The sequence below is a fragment of the Rana temporaria genome, chromosome 11, assembly GCF_905171775.1.
Source record: "Rana temporaria chromosome 11, aRanTem1.1, whole genome shotgun sequence".
Taxonomy (NCBI): domain Eukaryota; kingdom Metazoa; phylum Chordata; class Amphibia; order Anura; family Ranidae; genus Rana; species Rana temporaria.
Window position 1 is genome coordinate 24,860,292 of NC_053499.1, and position 26,334 is coordinate 24,886,625.

Genomic DNA, 26,334 nt, shown 5'->3' on the forward strand with positions numbered 1-26,334 from the left:
AAGAGGATTAGAATATATATATATATATATATATATATATATATATATATATATATATATATATATATATATATAAATAAAACACATTTACAAATATTCTACCTCCTGCCTCAGGAAAGGATTCTCCCTTTTCAGCTCTTCAGACAGGTCCTCTCCTTCCAGCCAATCTTTCATACCAGTCTGTTCCACCCAAGAATTAAGAGTTGCCATTGCGGCCGCCCGAACATTTGCCTAAGGAAGGGAAAGAGGATTTGTTATATCTCATGAAAATCTAAACCTAAAGCGGAACTTGAGTGATTTTTTAAACTGCATAGGTGTGGACTGAGCCTATGGGTCATGTGACCACATGAAGGCTACAGATAGGATTGCCATCATAACTGAAACCTTCAGCGTTAAACCCCCTTCACACTGGGGCGCTTTGCGGGAGGATTCAACGCTAAAAAAAATATTCAGCTGCAAAGAGCCCTGAAAGAGATGCTGCTGTCTCTTCAGTGTGAAAGCCCTTGGGGCTTTCACATTGGAACGGTGAGCTAGCAGGACGGTAAAATGTCCTGCTTGCAGCATCTTTGGAGCGGTGTATATCGCTCCTGCCCATTGAAATCAATGGGCAGAGCTTTGCGGGTGGTGTTAACCCTTTTACCGGCCGCTAGCGGGCGTTAAACACTCCAATATCGGCCAAATACCCCCGCAAAAAAGACGGTAAAGCACTGCCAAAACTAGCGGCGCTTTACCGCCGACACCCCAGTGTTAAAGGGGCCTTACACAAATATTGTAACAGTTTTGCACCCAATAAAGGTATACAGCATTACCTGTGCTAGATTTGTCTCGTTACTGAAAGCAGCTGGCAACAACTCTCAAGCAACAGTTATTAACAAGACACTTGTCCACTCCCTTGCTAGGAAGAAAAACTCGGCAGCGTTTTAAGTCAGCAAGGATGCTATTCCACAGAGGCAACAAATCTTATATTTGCAGTATTGCAAAGCCTCAAGAAAATAGCTGGTCGTGCCACAAATTCTTGACATTTGAAGGCCAGTAGGCTGCTGAGCTCTATAAAATTAGGCACAGGTTACCCACCTTGCTATCCCCAAGGACAGTTACGATCGGTATACCCAAGTGCTTAACATGCTGTTTAATGTTTGGACCTATGGCAGTGGACAGCTGTTGAAGGATAGTCAATGTCTGCAGAACCTGTAAAAAAAAAAAAAAAAAAAAAAAAGCTTAGCAAAGAAATCCTTAAAAATTTTCAGCAATAAATGCTGCTTTTCAAGCTCTAGCCAATGCAAATTTAACATAAACACATACCAAAATCTTGTTTGAGTCGTTAAGACGGCCCTTTAGTGCAAGTGGAAGCTCTCCAATATTTGGAAGGATAAACTTGGCCTCGTTCATAATGGCCGCCGTTTCATCGAGTCCCTCCTTGCGTATTTTCCAATTTTTATCACTAATCTTTGATACGAGATCCATAGTGATTTTGTCACTAAAGAAAAAAAAAAAAATACGAAAAAGGGGGGGTACACTGCTTTTAGTCTGCAATCCTACTGGAATGAGCTGCGAGGCACTTTATATAATGCTATGCTTTACCAAACATACTAAAATACACAAGAAACCAATGCTGAATTGTAAAAGTGTATTATGTTGTACATTACACAATGAACAAAATGTAAAACTAAACTGTACTCCTAGAAGAAAGCATGGCATTATATTCAAAAGTCTATTTTTTTTTTGCTTTTTGTAGGTGATTATATATATATATATATATATATATATATATATATATATATATATCTATATCTATATCTATATAGATAGAGATATATAGATAGAGATATATATTCTCTATTTATATATCAATAAATAAATAATGAAAAAAAAAACCTTTTCTTAAACACCTACAAAAAGCAAAAAAATAAATATTTTTTTTTTGAATATAATGTCATGCGTTCATGATATACATCTCATTTATTTAAATGTATTTATTTAAATGTATTTATTTAAATGTATTTATTTAAATGTATTTATTTAAATGTATTTATTTAAATGTATAAATGTGTATATATATATATATATATATATATATATATATATATATATATATATATATATATATATATAATAACAACATTTATATTACACACATATCTCTCTCTATCCTACAGTAAACATGCAGATCTTAAAAGTGCTTTTCACCTGATGTCTGCCCGGGGCAGCAAATCCATGACATCAGCAGGGGCGTCCTCTTCTTGTGCCTCTCCTTCATCACCCTCGTCTCCCCCTGCACCAGATTTGGAAGATCCTCGGGTTGAAGCTGGTGGGGTCTGTCCTTTCATCTGTCAATTTCAAAATCATACCAATTCAGACACAAGTATCTTTATTGCAAGCACTACTTATTCTGTACTGGAAGAGATGAGATTTAAAATTCCCAGCTGATCAAATTGCCAAATCATTGACTTTCAATGCAACAATTTGAATAAGAACACAACTCCAGCCTGCTGATTGGAATTATGAAGCAGAGGCATGATAAGGTCATATTTCTGCTTGCTGCATCTAGAGTCGTTAAAATGTACGGCTTATACCAAAAGTTCAGCTGTGCTCCAACGATGACAGCACAAGATATATTTTAACCACTTCGTTACCGGGCCTATTTTGGCACTTTTCTCCTTTATGTAAAAATCAAAATTTTTTTGCTAGAAAATTAATCAGAACCCCCAAACATTATATTTTTTTTTTAGCAGACACCCTAGGGAATAAAATAGCGGTCATTGCAACTTTTTTTCCCCTCGCATGGTATTTGCGCAATCATTTTTCAAACGCCTTTTTTTAGGGAAAAAAACAGTTTCATGAATTAAAAAATAACAAAACCGTAAAGTTAGCCCAATTTTTTTGTATAATGTGAAAGACGATGTTACGCCGAGTAGATACCCAACATGTCACGCTTTAAAATTGCGCACACTCATGGAATGGCGCCAAACTTCGGCACTTAAATCTCCATAGGCATAGCTTTAAAAGATTTTACAGGTTACTATTTTTGAGTTACAGAGTAGGTCTAGTGCTAGAATTGTTGCACACGCTCTAACGCACGCGACGCTACCTCACATGTGGGGTTTGAACGGTGTTTACATATGTGGGCGGGACTTGCATGCACGCGAGCGACCGGGGCGTTTTAAATATTTTTTTTATTATTTTATTTTTTTACTTTATTTTTTTATTTTTACACTTTTGACATTTTTTTTTTTATCACTTTTATTCCTATTACAAGGAATGTAAACATCCCTTGTAATAGGAATCAGTGTGACAGGTCCTCTTTATGGAGAGATGTGGGGTCAATAAGACCCCACATCTCTCCTACAAGCTTACAAGCATGAAATCGGTGAAAGAAATTTCACCGATTACATGCCGACAGCCGCCATAGCGGCTTTGTTTACTTCCGGGTACCGGGCGTGACGTCATAACGTCGCGCCCGGCCCTCCGACGGTCATAGAGATGACTGTGACCGTCTGGTCACCAGTCATCTCTATGGTTCAACAACGAGCGCCGGCCGATTCGCCGCTTTGATCGTTCTTCAGTTGGCGATTCTGTGCACCAGAAGACGGCGATATCTGAATGATGCCTGCAGCTGCAGGCATCATTCAGATATCACCGCTCAAAGTGGAGGACGTCCCAGGACGTCCTACGGATCTGAAGTGGTTAATATGAGAAGCCTTAAATCAGAACATAAAACCTATAACACTTCCGATGTGGGAAGTACAGGTAACCCAGAAGGCTCTGCACCAATTACTAGAGACCATGGATCTGCCCAGTTTCAAAGTGGGTACACAACATACCTTCTCAAATTCTGCATCAATTTGGGCTAAAAGAGCAGGTTTCTCCTCTTCAAAAAACATTCTCAATGGCGCCCCCATGTAAAGATACATCACACCCAGCAAGGTGATGGCAGATATCCTGATCACCTGTAAGGATGTTATCACAGAGTTAGCAAAAGTAGCTCCAACAAAAGAAGTTCACTCTCACTCCTACAGCTTACTTACTGGGTTTGTGGCAGCAAGGGCTGTCTTTACATTGGTGATAAAAGCCTTGACATTGAGCCTGAAAAGGAATTGGCATCAGTTACTGAAAGCCCTATGTTGGTGTGAAGAATTCATATACAACATCAAGAGGCTCCTGGAAGACCAGGTTACCTCATTGCATGCAGAAACTTTTTTTTAACCAGCTTTGAAACGTGTCGAGTTGCTGACTGCCCCATAGCAGGTTTACGGCTACAGTGCAGTATATATATATATATATAAAAAAATTATTTTTATTTTTTTTACACACATACACAGCAGTTCCTGGTAAGGGGCACACATCTTCTGCGAACGGTCACAGCAGAAGCCAATCAGCAGATAAGGGCCAATGATGTCCGCCGGTACCCGCTGATCTTCAGAGACACAATGCAGAGCTTGGTCCTGACTGCGGGGATGTGATGGATTTTCCTTCACTGCAAAGCATCACATCCCTTCGTGAAAGAACCTCACATATTATACACAACACTGCTTAGGCATACATTTAACCCTTTGATCGCCCTTCTCGTGTCATTAGTAGAGTGACGGCACAATTCCCCCCCCCCCCCTGTATTCGTGTCACCGATTCCCACAAAGTGTAAGATTGTCCGCCGCAATACTGCAATTCCACCATAAGTCACTGATCGGCACCATTATTAGAAAGAAAAGAAAAAAAAAAAAAAGTCGGCAGCTATAAATACTGTAGCTGCTGACTTATATTTAGAAACTTTCCTGTGCCGGAATCCACTGTGTCCTCACCTGAGCCCATTTTTCAAATTGGCCATCGGTTGCTGGTGCCACCATCTTTACTAAAGAAAGCCATGAAGCTTTACAGCCCTTTGCTTCTGCACATGCATAAAGCGCTGTGAATGGGTCGGGTGCGGGGGAAGGAGGGCTTCGAATTTTTGGCTGTTTGAATTGAGCCGGAAGTGGGAGCAGGTACCCGTCAAAAACAGGTACACGGGCAACCCCCCCCAAAAAAAGGTGCCAAATGTGTGTGTGCGGGTGGGGGTGGTCAGGCAAGTAAAGAGCTTCCTTTTTTGGGCAGAGCTCTGCTTCAAAAATCTGGTATTAAAAGCTGCTGTGATATTAGATGTGCTGACAGATGCTAGTATTAGAAAAGTACAAAAAATAAAAAAGGGGGGGGGGGTATTGAATTTGATTTTTGCGCATCTATAGGTCTTAGTGAGGCTTTCAATTGAGGTTTAGTTTAATACTGAGCAGATCTAATACATACCCTGAAAACCCAAATTCTTTAATAGCATTTGCTAGCCAGTTTAGAGTTTCAGATTGGTTCTTCGGGTTTTTCTGTGCGAAAGTCAAGGATACAACCTGCAAGAGAAAAGCAGCAGTTGTGCTTTACAGCTAACCTCTATTAAAGTAACCCTCTAGAAGGCAGGAGAAAAAAAATAAATAAAAAAAAAACACACACACACACACACACACTAAAAGAATAGCAATGATATTCTCCCAACACTCTGCCCCTTTAATCATTCTTGCGGTTAAAATATGATATGGCTTCTACAGCAGAATCCTCACAGCCAACATGCCTTAGATCCTTGTATATATTGGCTCCTACATTGCTTTGTCCTGTAGTGACCAGCAGCAGGAACCACAACATGGCAAATAAAAGGATTTTGCTGTGAGATGGGAGCTCCGGAATAAAAAGAACACAAGGACAGGCGATGCTTTAAAACGTCTAAAGGAATACCAGCTCTTGTATTCATTCTTTGGTACAGTCCCCATCTTCAAAATACTCAAGTGGGTCGATTTACTACATCCAACAAAAAAAGGTGGGCAATTGACATCTTACCTGCTCGGCAGTCCAAGGCAGGCTACAGGCCTCTGCAATAGCGCTAAGTGCTTCTTTGGAATTACCGCCACATTTCACATCTCCCACTTTGTCTACTAGGCCATCAATGACCACATTGGCAGAGGTTTTGGAGAAATTGCCTTTCTGGGCGATAAGAGCCACAATGCGGAGCTTCATCTGCATCACCTAGAGATTAATATAAAAAAGCAAACAGAACTTGTATGTCAAACTGCCGCAGAAAGAACTACTAGAAACCAATTACAAGTAAATGTAAACTAAAAATAGAGACTTTGCTGAAGGATTCCAGACCAATTATAATGTAGTTTACATTTAAGAGATGAGCCAGTTACTTTAACATCCACATATCACGTTATTGAAATTGGGGTGGTGGGCAACGCATACTCCATTTGTTCCTACAACTTAGTGGACGACCGTTCATGGCATTTTGGTTTACCTGTAAAATCTTTTTGGGCTTTTTATTTTGTTGTGTCTGTCTTGTCATATGTTTGTTGGTAGGGATAGATACCATATTATGAATATCTTATTAGACCAAGTCCTTAAATGCATGACCAAAGGGAGATGAATACTTGGAGAAATAAGTGGTTAATTATCAAATGAACTTAAAGCGAAGCCCCACCCTAAAGTGGAACTCCCGCTGATCGGACCCCTCCGAGTCACATTTGACACCTTTCAGGGGGAGGGGTGCAGATACCTGTCTAAAGACAGGTATTTGCACCCACTTCCGGCCACAGTCTCGGGCAGACTGCGGGCAGGATGTCACCTCCCGTCCTCCCCCCCGTCGTGCTCTGGGAACACTCGGCTCCCAGAGCACAGCAGGAGCCAATCAGCAGTAGGGGTGTAACGGATCGTCACCGATCCGTGATCCGAACGGGCCACCCCGTTCGGATCGGCACACCCCGCGATCCGGAGCGCTCCGGAGCCTAGGCCTAGGAAAGTCCCCGGCTTCGGCCTAGCTCCGGAGCGGCGGCCAGTCTGCTTGCCAGAGCCCAGCGTGACACGCCTCCCCGGGGAGGCGTGTCACGCTGTGCACTGGGCTCTAGCAAGCTGAATGGGAATGTTAGCAGTGAAGCACTGGTGTGAGAGGAGGGGGGGGGAAAGGGGGAAAAAAGAGCACAATAGCAATTCATAGGGGTGGATTAAAGAGGAAGCAGGTGAGGCTGTTTGGGACTTAAAGTACAATCTTGATGTTTTTACAGCAAAAAAAATATATATATATTTATTAGGGTTGTCCCGATACCGATACTAGTATCGGTATCGGGACAGATTCCGAGTATTTGCAGGAGTACTTGTACTCCCGCAAATACCCCCGATACCAAAATAGAATACTTGCATGCCCCGCCGCCGCTACCCCGATGCCGCCGCCGCTTGGGTAATACGGGCGGGGAACATTACAGCTTTAATTTGAATAGCTGTAGTGTTTCCCACCGCGCCGCGTATAGACACTCCCCCTTGCTTGGGTGAACTGTCCAATCCCGAGCAAGGGGGAGTGTCTATACGCAGCGTGGCGCGAAAGACTACAGCTATTCAAATGAAAGCTGTAATGTTCCCCGCCCGTATTAACCAAGCGGTGGCGCGGCAGCATGTATGGTAAGGGGGACATGGCTGCATATATGGGGGGGACATGGCTGCATATATGGGGGGGACATGGCTGCATATGGGGGGACATGGCTGCATATGGGGGGGGACATGGCTGGATATGGGGGGGGACATGGATGCATCTGTGGGGGGACATGGCTGCATTTGTGGGGGGACATGGCTGCATTTGGGGACACATTTAAAAAAAAGTATCGGTATTCGGTATCGGCGAGTACTTGAAAAAAAGTATCGGTACTCGTACTCAGTCCTAAAAAAGTGGTATCGGGACAACCCTAATATTATATATATATATATATATTGCTGTAAAAACATCAAGATTGTACTTTAAGTCCCAAACAGCCTCACCTGCTTCCTCTTTAATCCACCCCTGTGAATTGCTATTGTGCTCTTTTTTCGGATCAGCAAAAAAAAAAAAAATATATATATATTTTTTTGGACCAATGAAAAAACGGACCCTTTTTTTTTTTGCTGATCCGAAAAAGATCTGATCCGTGACTCCTGATCCGATCCGTGAGTTTTTTGATCCGTTGCACCCCTAATCAGCAGGCGCAGCGCAACTCGTGCATGCACCGTAGGGAACCGGGCAGTGAAGCCGGAGAGCTTCACTTCCTGGTTCCCTCACCGAGGATGGTGGGGGGGCAGCAGAGTGACGAGCGATCGCTCGTCCTCTGATGCGGACGGCGCTGGACTCCAGGACAGGCAAGTCTGCAGTTCTCTATGGGGGGTTGGGTTGTGTCAGGATCTTACAGGCTATGGGTTTTTGCAAACATTTCATACATTGAAATCAAGAGTTACATAGAGTCTCACCTAGCTATTAGGATGAGCATTAAAACCCTAGCCTCTTTACTCCAAACAGAACAGATAACATACCTGGAAGTTTGTTTCTTTAAATCCAGGTTTCTTTGCCAGCATTTTGACCAAAGCTTGGCATGGCATATCATTTCTTTCCATAGTCTCCACAGCCTAAAGAAAATCGATGTTTTAGTCCTTTATTCAAATTTTAAAAACATACACAAAAAAAAAAAATATATACAATACCTTCTGGAACTCTTCCATGCTTGCCAGCCTTTCCTTCCAGTTACTGCTATCCAGCAGCTGCATACATGAAGCAGGAAGAACTGCTGCCGCTTTCTCTTCACAGGCCTCGGGCTATAAAAGAGTAATTCAAAGTTTCAGAACTGGGAAAACATCACCCAGCCTTCTAAACATCCAACATCTCTAAATTCACTTTAACTTACAGATGTGACAGAGCACACCACTGTAAAAAAAAAAAAATAAAAAAAAAAAAGAACAGTTTATATATACAGTGGTGTGCTCTGTCACATCTGTAAGTCAAAGATTTAAAAAAAAGCCAAAAGTTTCATACTCGGCCGCCACTCACTTCTGGCTTGCAAACAACAGAGCGCAACTGGGTAGACTTAGGAGAGCGCGCTAAACAAGTTACCAGGTTCAAAGTGACTAAAAGGTGCCTGGAGAAAGAAAAACCTGCGTGGGAATCATGGGTCCAGTGAATACCATGGAACATTGGAGACCAGCTGGGCTCCATCTTTACTAGAAGGTAGGGCAGAACAGTTCATAACAAGTCTTGGTTCTATAAAAAACGATTAAAAGGGGTTGTCAAGGTAAAAAAAGAATTTCCCTAAACAGCTTCCTTTACCTTAGTGCAGTCCTCCTTCACTTACCTCATCCTTCCATTTTGCTTTTAAAATGTCCTTATTTCTTCTGAGAAATCCTCACTTCCTGTTCTTCTGTCAGTAACTCCACACAGTAATGTGAGGCTTTCTCCCTGGTGTGGAGTGTCATGCTTGCCCCTTCTCTTAAACAGGAGAGTCAGGACGCTCTCTAAATTGCAGATAAAGAAAGGAGCTGTGTGTTAGTGGGCGTCCTGACTCTCCTGTAGTCCAAGGGAGGGGGCGAGCATGACACTCCACACCAGGGAGAAAGCCTTGCATTACTGTGTGGAGTTACAGACAGAAGAACAGGAAGTGAGGATTACGCAGAAGAAATAAGGACATTTAAAAGCAAAATCGAAGGATGAGGTAAGTCAAGGAGGACTGCACTAAGGTAAAGGAAGCCATTTTTTTTTTTTACCTTTACAACCCCTTTAAGGGGAAGTCTAGAGTGTCCAACCTATGTCACCGAACGGAAATGAAACAAACAGAGGCTTCCACTTCCTGTACATTCTGGAGGTCTTATGCATTGTTGCACAGGCTTCCAAAAATTAAATAAAAATTTTAGTTATAGAACCATTGATGACAAAGCATTATAATATTTGAGATTCACAGGAAATCCAGTTGTGGTTAGAATTTTGTATAGCCACTTAACACCTTTCCATCCAGCCTAGTATCAAATAACAGCCGAGTGGGAGTATGTCATGTTACATCCTCCCAGGATCGGGCCACGCTCAAGTCCACCGGACACTGCCGATAACCGATCACTGTACCAGCCCCGCTGCCGGTACCATGCGACTGGTGTGGACAATCACAGCAGATCATATGACAGTTTCATTGTGTACTATTGTGATTGGTCAGTGTCATCACATGCTAATCACAAGACTGAGTAGTTTTCATTGAACACTATTGCTCTGGTCACTTATGTAAAAATAAATAAAAACATCCACACATTATCAGTCAGTGTCCCTGATCACAACCACAGCAGTTATAGGATGACGATATGTAAAAAAAAAAAAAAAAAAAAAGACACCAAAAAAATATTTAATTTTCAAAAAAATTTATATATATATATATATATATATATATATATATATATATATATATATATATATATATATATATATATATATATATATATATATATATGCATTTGGGGGATATTTGTACTATCCTATTTGTGCCTTAAGAAATTAGTCAGATCAGGATAGAATTTTTTTTTCAAATTAGTAGGCGTGTACAGTGCATCCGGAAAGTATTCACAGCACTTAATTTTTCCCACATTTTGTTAGGCTCCAGCCTTATTCCAAAAAGGATGAAATTCATTATTTTCCTCAAAATACTACAAACAATACCCCATAATGACAATGTAAAAAAAGGTTTGTTTGAAATCTTTACATAAGTATTCACAGTACTTGCCATGACACTTAAAACAGAGCTCAGGTGCATCCCATTTCGAATGAGCATTGAGGCGTTTCTACTTTATTGGAGTCCACCTATGGTAAATTCAGTTGATTGGACAGGATTTGGAAAGGTACACACCGGTCTCAATAAGGTCCAGTGCATGTCAGAACACAAACCAAGAAGTCCAAGATATTGTCTGCAGACCTCCAAGTCAGGATTGTATGGAGGAACAGATCAGGGGAAGGGTACAGAAATATTTCTGCAGCATTGAAGGTCCCAACGAGCACAGTGGCCTCCATCTGTAAATGGAACAAGTTGGGAACAAGTTGGGAACCACCAGGACTCTTCCTAGAGTGGGCCACCCAGCCAAACTGAGCGATCGGAGAGAAGGGCCTTAGTGAGGGAGGTGACCAAGAACATGATTGTCACTCTGACAGAGCTTCTGCAGTTCTCTATGGAGGGAGGAGACCCATACAGAAGGACATCCACCTCTACAGCACTCCACCAATCAGGCCTGTATGGTAGAGTGGCCAGAAGAAAGCCACTCCTCAGTACAAAAAAGGCACACAACAGCACGCCTGGAGTTTGCCAAAAAGGCACCTGAAGGACTCTCAGACCATAAGAAACATAATTCTCTGGTCTGAAAACAAAGACAGAACTTTGGCCTGAATGTTAAGCATCATGTCTGGAGGAAACCAGGCGCCACTCATCACCTGGCCAATACCATCCTTTCAGTGAAGCATGGTGGTGGCAGCATCATGCTGTGGGGATGTTTTTCAGCAGTAGGCACTGAAAGATTAGTCAGGATCGAGGGAAAGATGACTGCAGCAATGTAAAAAGACATCCTTGATGAAAACCTGCTCCAGAGCACTCTGGACTTTAGACTGGGGGGCAAAGGTTCATCTTCCAACAAGACAATGACCCCCAAGCACACACCTAAGATATCAAAAAAATGTGGCTACGGGACAACTCTGAATGTCCTTGAGTGGCCCAGCCAGAGCCCAGACTTGAACCAGACTGAAGATCTCTGTAATGCTCCCCATTCAACCTTATGAAGAACGAGAGGTCCTGCAAAGAGGAGAAAAAAAAAAAGGAGAAACTGCCCAAAAATAGGTGTGCCAAGCTTGTAGCATCATACTCAAAAAAGACTTGAGGCTGTAATTGGTGATAAAAGGTGCAACAAAAAGTATTGAGCAAAGGCTGTGAATACTTATGTACCGCATTTATCGGCGTATATCGCGCACCATTTTCCCCTTAAAATAAGGGGAAAATCGTGGGTGCGCGATATACGTTGATAGCCGCGCTCAGTTTGAAATCCTGCGCCGACATATACCAAGTGCATTACACTCTGGTACATTCGGCCAGGCTCGGCTTCGTTCGTGCTCACGCATAAACGTCACAGAGCGTGAGCGCGAGCTAAGCCGAGCCTTGCCGAATGTACCCGAGTGTACTGCACTCGGTATATGTCGGCGGAGGCGTTCGAACTGAGCGCGGGAACTCGACGTGAGGCGCGCGCTGGAGAATCCGGGAGGACACCATCGAGGCCGCAGACGGACGCCGGACCGGACGATGGACGCTGGGAAGACACCAAAACTGTAAGTAATAAAATCATAACTTTTTTTTACAGGAATTTCAGGGGCAACATTAGGGGTGCGCGGTATACGCGGGAGCGCGTTATACCGCGATAAATACGGTACATGGGATATTTCCTCCCCTTTTTATTTTTAATAAATTTGCAAAGATTTCAAAACAAACTTCTTTCACGTCGTCATTTAGAGTATGGTTTGTAGAATATAATAAATTTAATTTAGGGGGGGGGGGGGAAGCACTGAACACTTTCCGGATGCAAAACATTATATACACACATACACACAAACTGCTGAATAAAAAGGATTTCCAAATACACTTACGGAGAGCTCCAGCTCAATAACTTCTTTGCCTTCAGGTGCTTTCTTGCCCTTTGCAGCACCACCGGCTGCGGCTTGTTTGGCTTTTTTGACAGGTCCTCCAGGCTTTAAAAAAATATAAAAAAATGAGAAATAAGTCAGGGCAGACATTGCAGCAGGAAGACGTCAGGAATTGATTGAATTTACTGCAGAAAACAGACTAAACATACCTTGGCTGCAGCTGGCTTTTTGGAAGCCATGCCAGGTTTGGCAGAATCTCTCTCAGGAGCCGCTGAAGGTGGCGCAGCCTTCCCAGGAGCAGAAGTAGGTTTGGTTTCCTTCTTATCTCCAGAAGCAGCACCTCCCTTTTTACCATAGGCTAGTTCCGCTTTCTCTGCGCACTCTTTGAGCTGTATATTCACAAAAGTAAAAGAAATGGTTTATTATACCGCCATACATTAAACCTAGTTCTCCATATATTGCGGGTAAATAGGCAGCAGCTCAGTCATACCCGGTCAAGTTTCAGTTTATCAACATCAGCAAGAAAAGGATTAACTGCTTTCTCTCCAACAACTTTCTGTGCTGTGCCCAGCGCTTCAAAGGCTGCATCTCGGACTTCAGGAGCAGAGTCATTGATATGCTGTAAAGACACAAAAACTGCATAAAAATAAAAAAGAACCAGGATGGGGAGTTTAATATTTTCAGAGGGCGAAAAAAACACCACTTTTTCCTAGATCAGACCCATAACACAGGCAATTTTTTTTTTTTTTTTTTTTTTTTTAAATAAAAGATTTACTATGCCTGGACCAATAGCAGATCCAGCACTGGCGAGTTTATCAAACACGCAGAAGACGAATCTGAAAGCCCTTCTGATTGAAAGTGGTATTAAACCTAAAATGCAGCTTAGCAAATAGATGTGGTGGTTGCATTAGTTCTTTATTTTAGGCTTTCACCTGGTGATCTGGCCAATGACACACCTCATGTATTAGTTCCCCCACTGGAAGAAGCACAGGAGGCACATTTGTACAGCAGCATTGCCAGTCTGGGGGGGAGAGGGGAGTGTTATATGTACTAGCAGTTCCTAACTACACTAACAAATTACACCTAAACTCCAGCTAACACTTTTTCAGCAGTTACAGCAAACAGTTTTGTTCCATTTGGGAAAAAGGTTTAACAGGACTAGAGTACTCCTGTCAGTGGTAAATAGTTTGTCTCATTACTGTAACAGATACATCTGCAGGAGGGCTTGTTCTGTTAAAAAAAAAAAACAGATTTACTGGCAGGATCGCCAGATGTAAACAGAAGAAAGCCTAAGGAAAAAAAGTATTCAGCCATCACATCTAAGAATTGGCAAGCTGCCATTTACGTTTTTTTAGGTTTTAATACAGCTTTAAAGTCACGTTGCTGTATGTGGGTCCTTGTTTCCTCCTACTCCCAGCTATATTTACTGCCAGTTGCCTCTCCATTCAAAAAGAACAGAAGTTACAGAGACAGTTAAAGCAGAGGTCTGCAAAAAAAAAAAAAAAAAAACTTAAAAGCCATCAGCTTCACATACTGCAGCTGCTGGCTTTTAATAGGACACTTAGCTGTCGAGCGATGTCGGCACCGCAGCTGACGTTTCCATCAACTGTCGGGTAATGCCGCCTCCATTGTGGGTAGTGGACCCTGGCTGTGTAGCCTTACGGCTTCACGCTGGGAACCCTACTGGCCTGGCAACAGGGGGAGGAGGAAGCCCCGCGGTGACATCATGGGTCACGGCGTGAACTCCCGGAAGTGGGAACAGGATAGTTGTCACAGACAGGTATCCTGTCGCCCAATATCCACCCCGCCCCCAAAAGATGGCAACTGTGGCACCGGAGGAGGGGGGGGGGGTTGTGTGGGGAGACAAATGGGCGCAAGTTCCACTTTTGGGAAATAAGGCTTACCTGTAGGTACTGTAAATATTTCCTAAACTTGCACCGTCTAGGAGACATTTACTATAGTCTTTAAAATTTTACTAAACCCAGGACCCTGCATCCACTATATCTAATCTCCCACAGAACATGGAAATGTTATTTTAGTAAATAAACTGCTAAATACTTTTTCTCCTCAGCACTATATAGCAGTCTTGTGACTTCCATCAGTGCCTTGTAGGAGGAGTTTTCATACTGCTCTGGCAGGATGCAGGAACCCAACCCTCTGGACAGTGCCGATTACATGCACTCTCCCAAAGGACTAAAAAAAAAAAAAAAAAAAAACACTAGCAAAACACCAAACTGAGCATGTGCAGCCTGGCTGCAGTAACTGTCTTATCCAGACATTTGGGGACAATGCAAGGAGGAGGATCTGTGCATAAATGATCAGACATTTTACACGATGCAGATAATGAACCTCTTAGGTGCCACATTGAGTATAACAAGCATGCTAGGGTTGCGAGTTTCGTAACACTTAGACAGTTATAAAGGCCTGGACGCTATGCCATGAAAAGCAGACAGTATACCTTGAGGAGAGCAGCACAGAAAGGTTTCAGCAAACTCTTGGGTAGTGTAGCTGGAGTGCAGTGACGGAAACTCCTTGCAAGGAACAGGGAGGTTTGTTGTTTTATTGCTGGGTTCTTGTTATCCATAACACCGATAACATCTTCACTGATATTCTGCAGAGTGGTCTGAAACAATACGGGAGCATCACACCAATGTACACAACGTCAGACAGGAGAGCTTTTAGGGCAATGCTTAATGGACACTCACTGTGAGGAAAATGGCATCCATGGCCTCCTGCAGGGCTAGGACTACTTGAGGTTTCTTTTCTTTGAATTTCTCCAAAATTGTTGGCACAGCCTGTAAAAGAAAATTAAGAACTTGGCAAAAAATTTTTTTTATACAAATAACTGACAAAAGCAAAAAACACACAACTCTTAAAAGTGGTTGTAAACTCTTTACAACCACTTTAACCTACAGGTAAGCCTAGATTAAGGCTTACCTGTAGGTGTTTGTACCATCTCCCAGACCTGCACGTCTAGGAGATACTTGCAAATCACCACATGGCAATTTCTTCTGCGCATGCGCCAGTTAGAAAGGGCAAGCTGTGCGGTATCTTAAAGGCGGCTTCCGTGAGCATGTGATGTCACGCGACTCCGGCCAGTCACAGAGCCGGAGTTCATGGCCCCGGAAGGAAGAGCGGTGAAGAATGGATGCTCGCTACTAGCGAGGAAGACAGGGACATCGCAGGCTTCTCCTGCAGGTAAGTGTCATATAATGGGCTCTTTATGCTTTACCTTTGCAGGGAAACAAATAGAAAGCAACACCCATCAGGGTTTACTTCCTCGTTAAACCCCTTCCCTACCGACGCATTGTCAAATGACATCGGCAGGAACCCTCCCTCGATCCGGGTGGACGTCATATGACATCCTGTATTCCCGGCGTTCTAGGGCGCGAGCCTGCGGCACCTCTCGTTACCCGGCGGCCGCGATTGCCCCCGGGCACCCGGCATTGCCGGTGATCACAGCAGGAGTGTGGATCTGTGTGTGTAAACACACAGATCTACCTCCTGTCAGCGGTGAGGAGACCAATGCGTGTTCCCAGTACAGAGAAACACACATCGGTCTCCTCCCCTTGCGAGTCCCCTCCCCCTACAGTTAGAACACACTATAGAAAACATTTTAACCCCTTCAGCGCCCCCTAGTGGTTAACCCCTTCCCTGCCAGTCACATTTACACAGTAATCACTGTATAAATGTGAATGGTCCCAAAAACGTGTCAAAAGTTTCCGATGTGTTCGCAATATAAAAAAAAAAAAAAAAAAAAAAAAAAAAAAAAAAAAATCGCAGATCGCCGCCATTACTAGTAAAAAAAAAAAAAAAATGTATAAAATAAAAATGCCATAAATCTATCACCTATTTTGTAGATGCTATAACTTTTGCGCAAACCAATTAATATACGATTATTGCGATCTTTTTATTACCAAAAATATGTAGAAGAATACGTATCGGCCTAAACTGGAGGAAAAAATATTTTTTTGAAATTTGATATTTATTAAATAAAAAAGTAAAAAAATTGTGTTTTTAATTTTCGCTCTTTTGTTTATAGCGCAAAAAAAAAAAAAAAAAAAAAAAAAAGCAGAGATGGTCATATACCACCAAACAAAATCTCTATTTGTGGGGGGGGGAAAAAAAACAAAGATTTAGTTTGGGTACAGTGTTGCATGACCGCGCAATTGTCAAAGTGCAATAGCGCTAAAAACTAAAAATTGGTCTGGGCAGGAAGGGGGTGAAAATGCCCTGTATGGAAGGGGTTAAAGCTAGGGCCACCCACTATAGTAAAGAGCCAGACCTCAGGTCTTTACATACCAAAAAATCATCTTACATGTCAAGGTTGCCAGGTAGTAAAATTACTACTTACAATTCCAGCGTATGAACCAAATTTCTTCCTTAGACCAGCAGCCAGCCCTGCCAGACATTTGGCAGCCAGGGCTACAAGCATGACATTGGAGTCTTTTCCGACAACCTGTAAGATTAAAAAATAAATAAATAAAAAAAAAAAAGGAACCATCATTTTTTTTTTTTAGAAGACCTAACATTTCTATAAAATCCTTGTACTACTGAATGTTACCTTCTTTAAAGCTCTGACAAGATCTCCATAGTCACCAGCCTCCAGCTTGGGGTTTTTAACAAGGACTTCCACAGCTTCCAAAGCCTCCTTTCTCTCTTGCCACTTTTTGGCCTCCTATGTGAAGTTACAAGGAAAGAGGTAAGTGTGATTTAAATGTTAAGTGACACCCACTGCTCACTTTGGACCATTTTATGTGGTAGCTTTTAAGAGTAACCCCCACCACACAATATGAAAACCTTCTCCGAAGTACAGACAAATGATCTTCAGCTGTACGTCAACTTTAAGGCTCCATTCACACCATCGCATTCAGTTTTGCGGGCAGAATTGCCACGATTCGTAAATCGCGGGACGTTCTTGCGATATCCGCTATACTGAATGGCACAATTTTGCCACGATTGTATGTTTTTACTGTGATTCGTTATAGCGCCTGTAATCCGCCCTCAAACAGCTGCACTATTCATTCCAGTGAGCGTTGCGCTAGCAGGACGGGTAAAAAAAAAAAAGTCCTGCTAGCCGCATCATTGGAGCGGTGCGTTTACCGCTCCTGCCCATTGAAATCAATGGGATGGTGCGGCTATACCGCTGGCAAGGCGCTGACCCTTTCTCTCAGCCACTAACGGGGGTTAAAAGCACCCCGCTAGTGGCCGAAATGCGGCACAAATTCGCCCCTAGGCGTCAGCGGTAAAAAAATATAAAAATCTGAATTTTAAACGCCGACGCTATGGGTGTTTAAGGGGTCTTAAGCATGTTCTGCTCAATAAACAATTTTTTTTAGTTGACATCAGATTCATCTAGAAGTCACTCACTATTTTCTCATAAAAATCCTTTGGCAGTTTGGAGAGAATCTCAACAGCTTCCAGTAGCTCGTAGGCGTCCACCTGAGGTAAAGCTTCCTCCTCTTCATCGTCATCTGAAAAGAGAAAAGGAAGTTAAAGAATTCATGGGTCAGACACATTCCTAACCTATATTTGAAAACAAATAATTTTAAAAAACACTGAATACAGTAGAGAATGGTTAAAACGAATCAGACTGAAAATCCTTTTCTTCATTCATATTTACTTCTATAGACACTAGGGTTGCCACGATACCCGTTTTCTACCGGCAAGTTTGGATAGCAGTCATGTACTTGCCGATACACATTACCAATACCTTTGCCATGCAATTTTAGCCCATACAAAATGAATGGGCTCAAATCGCACTGCAAAGAATCACATGAAGTTTGAACAGAAATGTAGTGCAATTCCTGTTTAAAAAAAAAAAAAAAAAAAAAAAAAAAGCAAGCAGTTTCCCCCACTGCGCCTGTGTGATCTCAGTATAGAAAGATAGGGAAGGGCCATCTAAGTAGAGCAGAAATGGACAAACCGTAAAATAAAATGTCATCACGATGTTAAAAAAAAAAAGTATACAATATGTCTTGCATGTCAAACCCACAGCTACTTGTGGTGCTCACAGGGCTGGAGGAAATTGTGGAAGTTCCGGGATCCCTGTGGGTATAGGGCATACGTGATGTCAGCTTGGGAGCAGACTGTCTATGCATCTCCTCCCTGCAAGCAGCGCAGGCGGCCGTGGTTTGGAATTTGACATGCAAGATATATTATGTACTTTTAATATGTTGTGATAACATTTTATTAAAACGGTTTGCCCATTGCTGCACTTCTTAGGCCCCGTACACACGAACGAACATTTCTGCTAAAACAGGTCCGCGGACCAGTTTCAGCAGACATGTTCGGTCGAGTGTACGGCCGAGCGGACAGGTTTCCAGCGTACATTTGTCCGCCAGACCGTTTGAGCGGACAAATGTTTCTAAACATGTTTAGAAACATGCCCGCTGGAATCCTGTCCGTTGGACATGTTTGGTCGTCTGTACAGACTTACCGTACATGTCCGAGCGGCCGCCATCCCTCGCATGCGTCGAATGACTTTGATGCATGCGTGGAAGCATTGAACTTCCAGGGCCGCGCACGTCCTTGTCACCGCGTATCGTGTATGCGCGGATTTCTGTATGATGGTGTGTACAGCCATCATACAGAAATCTCCGGGCGGGCATGTCCGCTGAAAACGGTCCGGCGGACCGTTTTCATCGGTCATGTTTGCCTTAGATGGAGCTTCCCTGTCTTTCTATACAACAGTATATTATCAGTTATCACACAGGCATGGTGGGGGGAACTGCATGCAATTTAGACAGAAATCACACCAAGTTCCTGTTCAATTTGTATGCGATTTGAGACGATTTTGTATGGGTGCAAATCGCACTGCAAAAAGTTATCGGATTTGGGCATCGGGAGCATTTGCACGAGTAGTTGGTATCAGCACTGGTACATCCCTAGTGGACACCTAATAATTTTTTTTTGCTGAAATGACTGTTTACAGGGTATAGAGACATAAAAGTTAACGGATTCCTTTTAAAATGATTAAAAATAGATTCAATTCAATCATATAATATGCCTGTAGTTTCACTTTCGTTTTTAAACTGGTTTCATGTTTATGTGAAGTAAAGAGACCCACAGAACAAAAACAAACAAATCCAGGGCAGTGTTTTGTTTTTAAAATTAATCTGATTGGTTCTGTTAAATTTTAGACACACTACATGACAGCTTAGACCATCGTGAAAAGCTCCCAGTATGATGGTTATAAGGAGCCAGACAACCAGGAAGTGTGGAGATCAGAGCAGTTTTACAGCAACAGCAAAGCAAAAACGAGCAATGAGGACATGAAACCAGTACTGCAGTAAGGTAAAGGAAGCTATTTAGCTAAAAAAAAAAAAAAAAAAAAAAAATTCCTTTAGTGACCCTTTAAAGTTTCCTCCTGTTCTCTTGACAATGTAAAATTTTGGATTATCATTTCTGAATTAATCTAACTGGGACCCAGAAAGCACTCCAACATCCACCCCCCCTTAAAGCAGAGGTTCACCCTAAAAAGATTATCTACCATCCCATCCAGCATACTTGCATCAGCTACAGTATGTTTATTTTCTCGCTATACTTCCCGTTTAATCGTTGATTTTCTTTTCTTCTTCCAGCGGGGGAAATAGGCGTTCCTATAAAGGGGCGTAGATGGTTGAAGTGTGGCTAAAGTGTGTCACACTTTCCGAAAATAGCCGGACTAGGACTGGGCTCTTCACGGCGCCCGCGCACAGACTAGGAGCTGACTGCGCAGGCGCCGTATATAGCCGAGTCCTAGGTCGGCTATTTTCGGAAAGCGTGACGCACCTTAGCCGCACGTCAATCATCTACGCCCCTTCATAGGAACGCCTATTAATCGCGGTAAGAAGAAAATAAGCGATTAAACGGTAAGTACAACGAAAAAAAAATAAAAGCATACTGTAGCTGACGCAAGTATGCTGGATGGTAGATCATTTTTTTTAGGGTGAACCACCGCTTTAAGCAAGTGCATAGATATTAAACTTTGAAAAACACACCTCCGTCATCTCCAGCGGCTTGCTGTTGCTCGAACTTGGCCTTAAGGTCCTGCTGGGAGCGCAAGAAACGGGTCTGCTTGGGAGCCACCTGGGGAACCTTCACCCACTCCTCCTCCAACTCTTTGAGCTACAGAAAAATAAAAGCAAATCTTATGGCCGGCCATTCATGAAAGGTTTCAACATGTAAACGAACTGGACTGATCTGCAATCCTTCATACACTAGACTTGGCTCACCTGCAAGGGATTAATGTTCTGTAAGGGAGGCCTCAGGGCATCTCTGATCCAACGGTAAATCTCCACAGCCAGCAACTTGGCCTCATCTCGAACCGCCTTCTCTCGAGACTCAAACAGTTTTGGCAAAACTTTAATAATTGGCTTCAGGGACACAATTTTTGAACCAAACTCACTGCATATAAAAAATAAAAATGCATTTAGGAGGACACATTTTTTTATTTTTTTTTAAATCACGCATTACAGAGTCCCCTCACCTTAGTCCTTTTCTTATTGTCTCAACACAGGTCACCACAATTTTGGGGTTCTTGTTGTCTAGACCTTTGAGCAGCTCTTCCTGTACAGCTTCACCTTTCTCAATCTCCATGTACATTAGGCAGATATCAGATCCAAATTCCTTGGCTTTAGCTTTTGGCTGATTGAACACTTTGTTTACTACTCCAGACACTACTTCCCCTGCAGTTCTGCAAGTGAAGAAAACTTTGTATTAGAGCATTTACTTCCATTACAAATAGAAGGATGACCAACGGTGATCTTTAGACATGACCCAAATTTTAGACGTCCCCCTCCCGCTGCTTGCAATAAACAGCCCAGCCGCATTGATGTCTGCAGCCATCACCCCGGTAAAATCCCTTGAAAAAGGGAGAGAAAAATAAAATAAAATAAATCTGTAATAAAAATCGGATAGGTTTGCAACTGATACTTCAAGTAAAAGTGAATCTCGGCTGCCAATAATCGATCAATCCCTACCAAAATTGCACTCTGGTGTATCAAGCCCAGAAAGACTCCCATGTCAACACTGTAAACAGACAAAATCTGTGCAGCTATCCATTCAACTGTCTGAACAAGGTATTGTGGACAAGCTGCACAATATTAAAAAAAAAAAAAAAGAAAAGGGGGGGGGGGAGCGACAGCACAATAAACCTTTTATTAAAACTGACATAAAATACAACTATGTTGCACTCACAATTCCAAGTTTGCATTTATAACTGAAGCCACAGCGAGCCATTGGATGTCATATGATCATGGCAAGCCGTGCAATTCTCCACTTCAAAAACAAGGTAGAACCTTGCCGATCTCCTTTCCCAGTCAAGTGCTAGCCACTGGTGCAGCCGGCAGTGTACCTTGTCTCTTCTGCTCCTCCGTTATACATTGGGATGGCTGTGGGAAGATGAGCTGCACACACTTGTCTCAGTTAGCGCTCGGACTGTTTGAAATGGGCTCCTACATCCTATGGCTTTGGTGTAAAGTCCAATACGGAAGCATACTTGCTTGGAATAATAAGAGTAAAACATGGTTGCATTATGTCAGTTTTAATGCATTATGTCAGTTTTAATGCATTATGTCAGTTTTAATGCATTATGTCAGTTTTAATGCATTATGTCAGTTTTAATGAGGTTTATTGCTCTAGCTCACCTTTTCTCCACCTTGAGTGCATGTCCTAGCATTCATTTCCCTTTACCTTATTCTTGTAGCAAAAAAACCTATTACTCCCCGTCATGGCACAGGGTTTGCAAATTTCTTGCAGGGGTAGATGTTGAGCATTAACCGGTTGCCCTGGGTCAGTTCTTACGGATGTACACAATTCCACCTAGAACTTAAATCTCATAAGAAACTTTTCCCTACACAGTGGGCAAGTAGGCTCATAGAAGTCAAGTGATGTGCATTGTTTTGCTAGGAATTCCATCAGTGTATGCTTGTGAAGAGGAATGGAGAGAGGAAAATGTTCAGCAGGAGAGAACTTGGGCAAGGCCGATTAATGCTGCTTGGGATTACAGTGTAGCAGATGTAGGGTTCAGAAAGTTAAGCCCCTTTCACATGGGCAGACCGTTCAGTTTTTTTAGGCGGACCTGAACGGACGCTCCATGCAGGTCTATGAAGCGACGGTGACATGTCCACTGACATCCGATCCGCTAAATTCAGATGATGGAAACCCTATTCCCCCCCCATCTGTTTGGCGGATCAGATCCGTTTTCATCCGATTCCCCATAGAGAGCGGCATTCTGACAGGTCGTCCCTGCACAGTGTGCAGACACGGAGCGGTCATCCGCCTGCTCAGCAGGGATCAACTGAGTGATCCCTGCTGAGCAAAGAGGAGTCCGGACACGTCCATGTGAAAGAGCCATTAAGAACTTAACAGACCTGACAGTATCTCCAGGATTTTATAGTGAAAAAAAATAAATAAAAGGAATTTGCATATATTGCCCAGACACACACACGGAAGGAAACTTGACTCAAGTATAAGCCTAGGGTGAGAAATGCAGCAGCTACTGGTAAACAGTGCCCATGATTACAGTCTCCCGCTGTGTCATGCAGTCTAACTGTTGAGCGGGAATCCACTGTAATAAAGCCCTGCCTCCTCCTGGTCCGTGATAGACGGAACACCGATTCAGTTTCCCCAGCATTATATCAGTGTTGAGTGTTCCGTCTATCACAGATGAGGAGGCGGCGGGGCTTTGTTACAGTGACGGCCGAACAGTCAAGACTGCATGACACAGCGGGAGACCGTCACTCAAGTATAAGCAGAGGGGGGGCTTTTTCAGCATTAAAAAAAAAAAAAAAGTGCTGAAAAAGTCAGCTTACACACACATATATTCGTTAATAGTTTTGCCCTTTACAGATTGAGGATCTACATTTGTCACTGACAGGAGCTTTACTACCCATTAAGACACTGATCTGGGTCAAACACGCAGCCTTAAAAAAATAAAAAAAAATAAACTCCATCTTGAATACTGGTTCCTGGGTCAGAGGCTGATGAGGAGTGTAGCCTGGATCAGAATGACAGTCCCAGACCAAGTCAGCATAGGGAGCACTCAGTTCTCCGTCCTCATAGGATACCCAGCATAAAAATGATAACATGGTCTGAATAACTGGCCAATACTATAACAAATACTTTAGCATCAATAAGGCAAGAAAGATAAAAGGTGTACAGTACAGAACAACATTGCACTTACTTCCCAGCAACATGAGCATTTTCTACAAACACCAGGGCAGCTTCCAAGCCTTTTAGCTGGGCAACAGCATTGGAGTCGGTGACAAACTTCTTGATCAAACCCAGGTATTTGGACCATTCTGGACTCTTCTCATCCACGATTTTCTGATACACTTTTATCGCTTCCTCGTAACCGTTTAACCTGGCTTTCCATAACTACAAAAAAAAAAAAAAAAAAAAAAAAAAAGAGAAACTTTGAGCAGAAAAAAAAAAAAATGTTTTGCTTAATAACCACGATCCAATTATCGGACGAATGATTGTCCATTTTTTATGCATTCTAAAATGACATCGAATCTGATGAGTTTATTAAAGTCAAGAAAATTCTTGTACGACAGAATAAAAATTCAGAAGTGATGTCATGTGTTGAAATGCATTTTCGGACAGCTGTACTGATTAAGCGAAAATCGTATGATCTGGCATCATACGAAAATAAATTCCGTGCATGTCCGACAGAATAATATCGGATGAACTGTCATGATAGACTCTCGAAAGCTCTGTACCAACGAGCAGATTACCTCTTCGAAATTGGCATTTTCGTACGATTTTCAGATCCTGTGTATGGGGCTTAACACTTTCTGCTATACCAAGCATTTCTTAAATTTAAAAAAGGTATACTATCCCAATCTCAAGCCACGGTTTCAAAATGAAAGACCGTGCAAACAGATTCAACGTTTACACCCATGTACAGAGTCACTGGCCTTCTACCATCCAGATAAATCTATTAATGCGATTTACAGAGATTTGACACTGTGCATCCATCTACGTCCTGATCCAGCTTACCAATGCCTTCATTACCAGTCTGCCAACTGGACATGCGAGAATGTTTATTCTTTGCCCAAAGAAAACAAATGCTTGCCAAAAAGAAAACCCAAGATGAACTAGAAAATAAAATGTGTTCCATGCATGCCTGTACAGTGTGGCAGTCGTTTGCAAGTCACAAGACTGTTCAGAATTATAGCCATAAGGATTGTGAAGGTACAATTTTTTTTTTCCCCCTAAATAGCTTCCTTTCCCTTAGTGCAGTCCTCCTTCACTTACCTCATCCTTCCATTTTGCTTTTAAATGTCCTTATTTCTTCCTCACTTCCCGTTCTTCTGTCTGTAACTCCACACAGTAATGCAAGGCTTTCTCCTTGGTGTGGAGTGTCATGCTCGCCCCCTCCCTTGGACTACAGGAGAGTCAGGACGCTCTCTACGTTGCAGATAGAGAAAGGAGCTGTGTGTTAGTGGGCTCCTGACTCTCCCGTAGTCCAAGGGAGGGGGCGAGCACGACACTCCACACCAGGGAGAAAGCCTTGCATTACTGTGTTTAGTTACAGACAGAACAGGAAGTGAGGATTTCTCAGAAGAAATAAGGACATTTAAAAGCAAAATCGAAGGATGAGGTAAGTGAAGGAGGACTGCACTAAGGTAAAGGAAGCTATTGGGGAAAAGAAAAAAAAAAATTGTACCTTTACAACCCCCTTTAAAAACGCAGAAAATACATTAAAGTGATTGTAAAGGCTCCCCCCCCCCCCCCCCATAAAAAATAAACAAACATGTTATACTCACCTGCTCTGTTGCAGTGGATTTACACAGAGCAGCCTGAATCCTCTTCTCAGGCGCCTCTTCTGAGAGACTGGACCCCTCCCCCCCTCAGTGCCCCCACAGCAAGCAGCTTGCTATGGGGGGCACCCAAGCTGAGTCAGCTCCTTGTGTCAATCCAGATACGGAGCACCGACCTGGCCCCACCCTCTCTCTCCCCTGATTGACAGCTGCGGGTGCCAGTTGTGCCACTGCTGTGTCTCAGCCAGTCAGGAAGGAGAATCTAGGATGGCTGAGACACTCACGGACATCGCTGGAGTCAATCAGGTGTGGAGCTTGAAAATGCAGCGACAAGAAAGAAAAAAATGCATATAGGGTTGAACAAAGATGATCCCACCAATCTGTTGCTTTTTTGTGTTGGTGTTCAGTAGGCTGATAGACCATAAAAGGGACGCATTGGTATCCTCTCTTCATCAACAGTGTGCAGATCTTAGAACGATAATGATAGAAAAAAAAAAAAGTTCTTTGACCAGGTAAAAACAACTTCCATACACATTTTACCTCTGTCTTCAGAAGTGTGCCTAGAGATCAGAATTACTAACCAATTCAATTGTCGCTGCACTACCAACCTTCTCTGGCAACAGGAAATAAACAGAGGCTGCTTGGCTGGGAACAAACAGACCATTCCTCAGGGAGGAATTTTATACACAAGGGCTTTTATTGTTGGAAGGATTATTGGAAGACAACCTTTAAAACATGAATAAAGACGTGGAGGGGAAAAAAAAAAAAAACACACACCTACCCACCAAACCCAACACACCAAACCCGTCTCAAAGCCCACTTCTTTTTTGAAGCAAGTAAACACTAGTAAAGGGTATGCAGCGCCAGATTGGCACTATATGTAGCCCTATTTCTAGAGCTGGCTGAAGACATGTCACATTGGCAGAGACATGAAGCATGTGTTGTAAATGATCCTACCTTCACTTAAATTAGAACTCCGCCAGCATTTAAAAAAAAAAAAAAAAAAAATACTGCAGCAGACGACTTAAAAATAAACACTTACCTGTCCAGGGTACCCGTGGATGTCCTCACCTGAAGCTGACCCATTCCTGGGCTCCAGCAATTCCATTTTTGGGTGGAACTCCACTTTCACCTCTT

General features: G+C 42.7%; 1 protein-coding gene across 7 annotated transcripts in view; it reads right to left on the reverse strand.

The window, feature by feature from the left end:
• CKAP5 (cytoskeleton associated protein 5) overlaps positions 1–26,334 on the reverse strand; it is an 83,931-nt gene that overhangs the window by 33,800 nt on the left and 23,797 nt on the right. For all 7 annotated transcript variants that reach the window (XM_040328214.1, XM_040328212.1, XM_040328215.1 and 4 more), the window contains exons 3-24: positions 23,616–23,809; positions 20,919–21,125; positions 20,665–20,836; positions 20,431–20,557; positions 17,819–17,922; positions 17,013–17,126; positions 16,803–16,907; positions 15,154–15,243; positions 14,907–15,071; positions 12,939–13,067; positions 12,658–12,837; positions 12,452–12,553; positions 8,506–8,616; positions 8,338–8,430; positions 5,851–6,036; positions 5,275–5,369; positions 4,026–4,083; positions 3,822–3,947; positions 2,188–2,327; positions 1,303–1,477; positions 1,075–1,188; positions 103–231 (exon numbers count right to left, since the gene is read on the reverse strand). In XM_040328214.1, the coding sequence (XP_040184148.1) occupies positions 103–231; positions 1,075–1,188; positions 1,303–1,477; positions 2,188–2,327; positions 3,822–3,947; positions 4,026–4,083; positions 5,275–5,369; positions 5,851–6,036; positions 8,338–8,430; positions 8,506–8,616; positions 12,452–12,553; positions 12,658–12,837; positions 12,939–13,067; positions 14,907–15,071; positions 15,154–15,243; positions 16,803–16,907; positions 17,013–17,126; positions 17,819–17,922; positions 20,431–20,557; positions 20,665–20,836; positions 20,919–21,125; positions 23,616–23,809 (2,916 nt within the window). The remainder of the gene's footprint in view (positions 1–102; positions 232–1,074; positions 1,189–1,302; positions 1,478–2,187; positions 2,328–3,821; positions 3,948–4,025; positions 4,084–5,274; positions 5,370–5,850; positions 6,037–8,337; positions 8,431–8,505; positions 8,617–12,451; positions 12,554–12,657; positions 12,838–12,938; positions 13,068–14,906; positions 15,072–15,153; positions 15,244–16,802; positions 16,908–17,012; positions 17,127–17,818; positions 17,923–20,430; positions 20,558–20,664; positions 20,837–20,918; positions 21,126–23,615; positions 23,810–26,334) is intronic.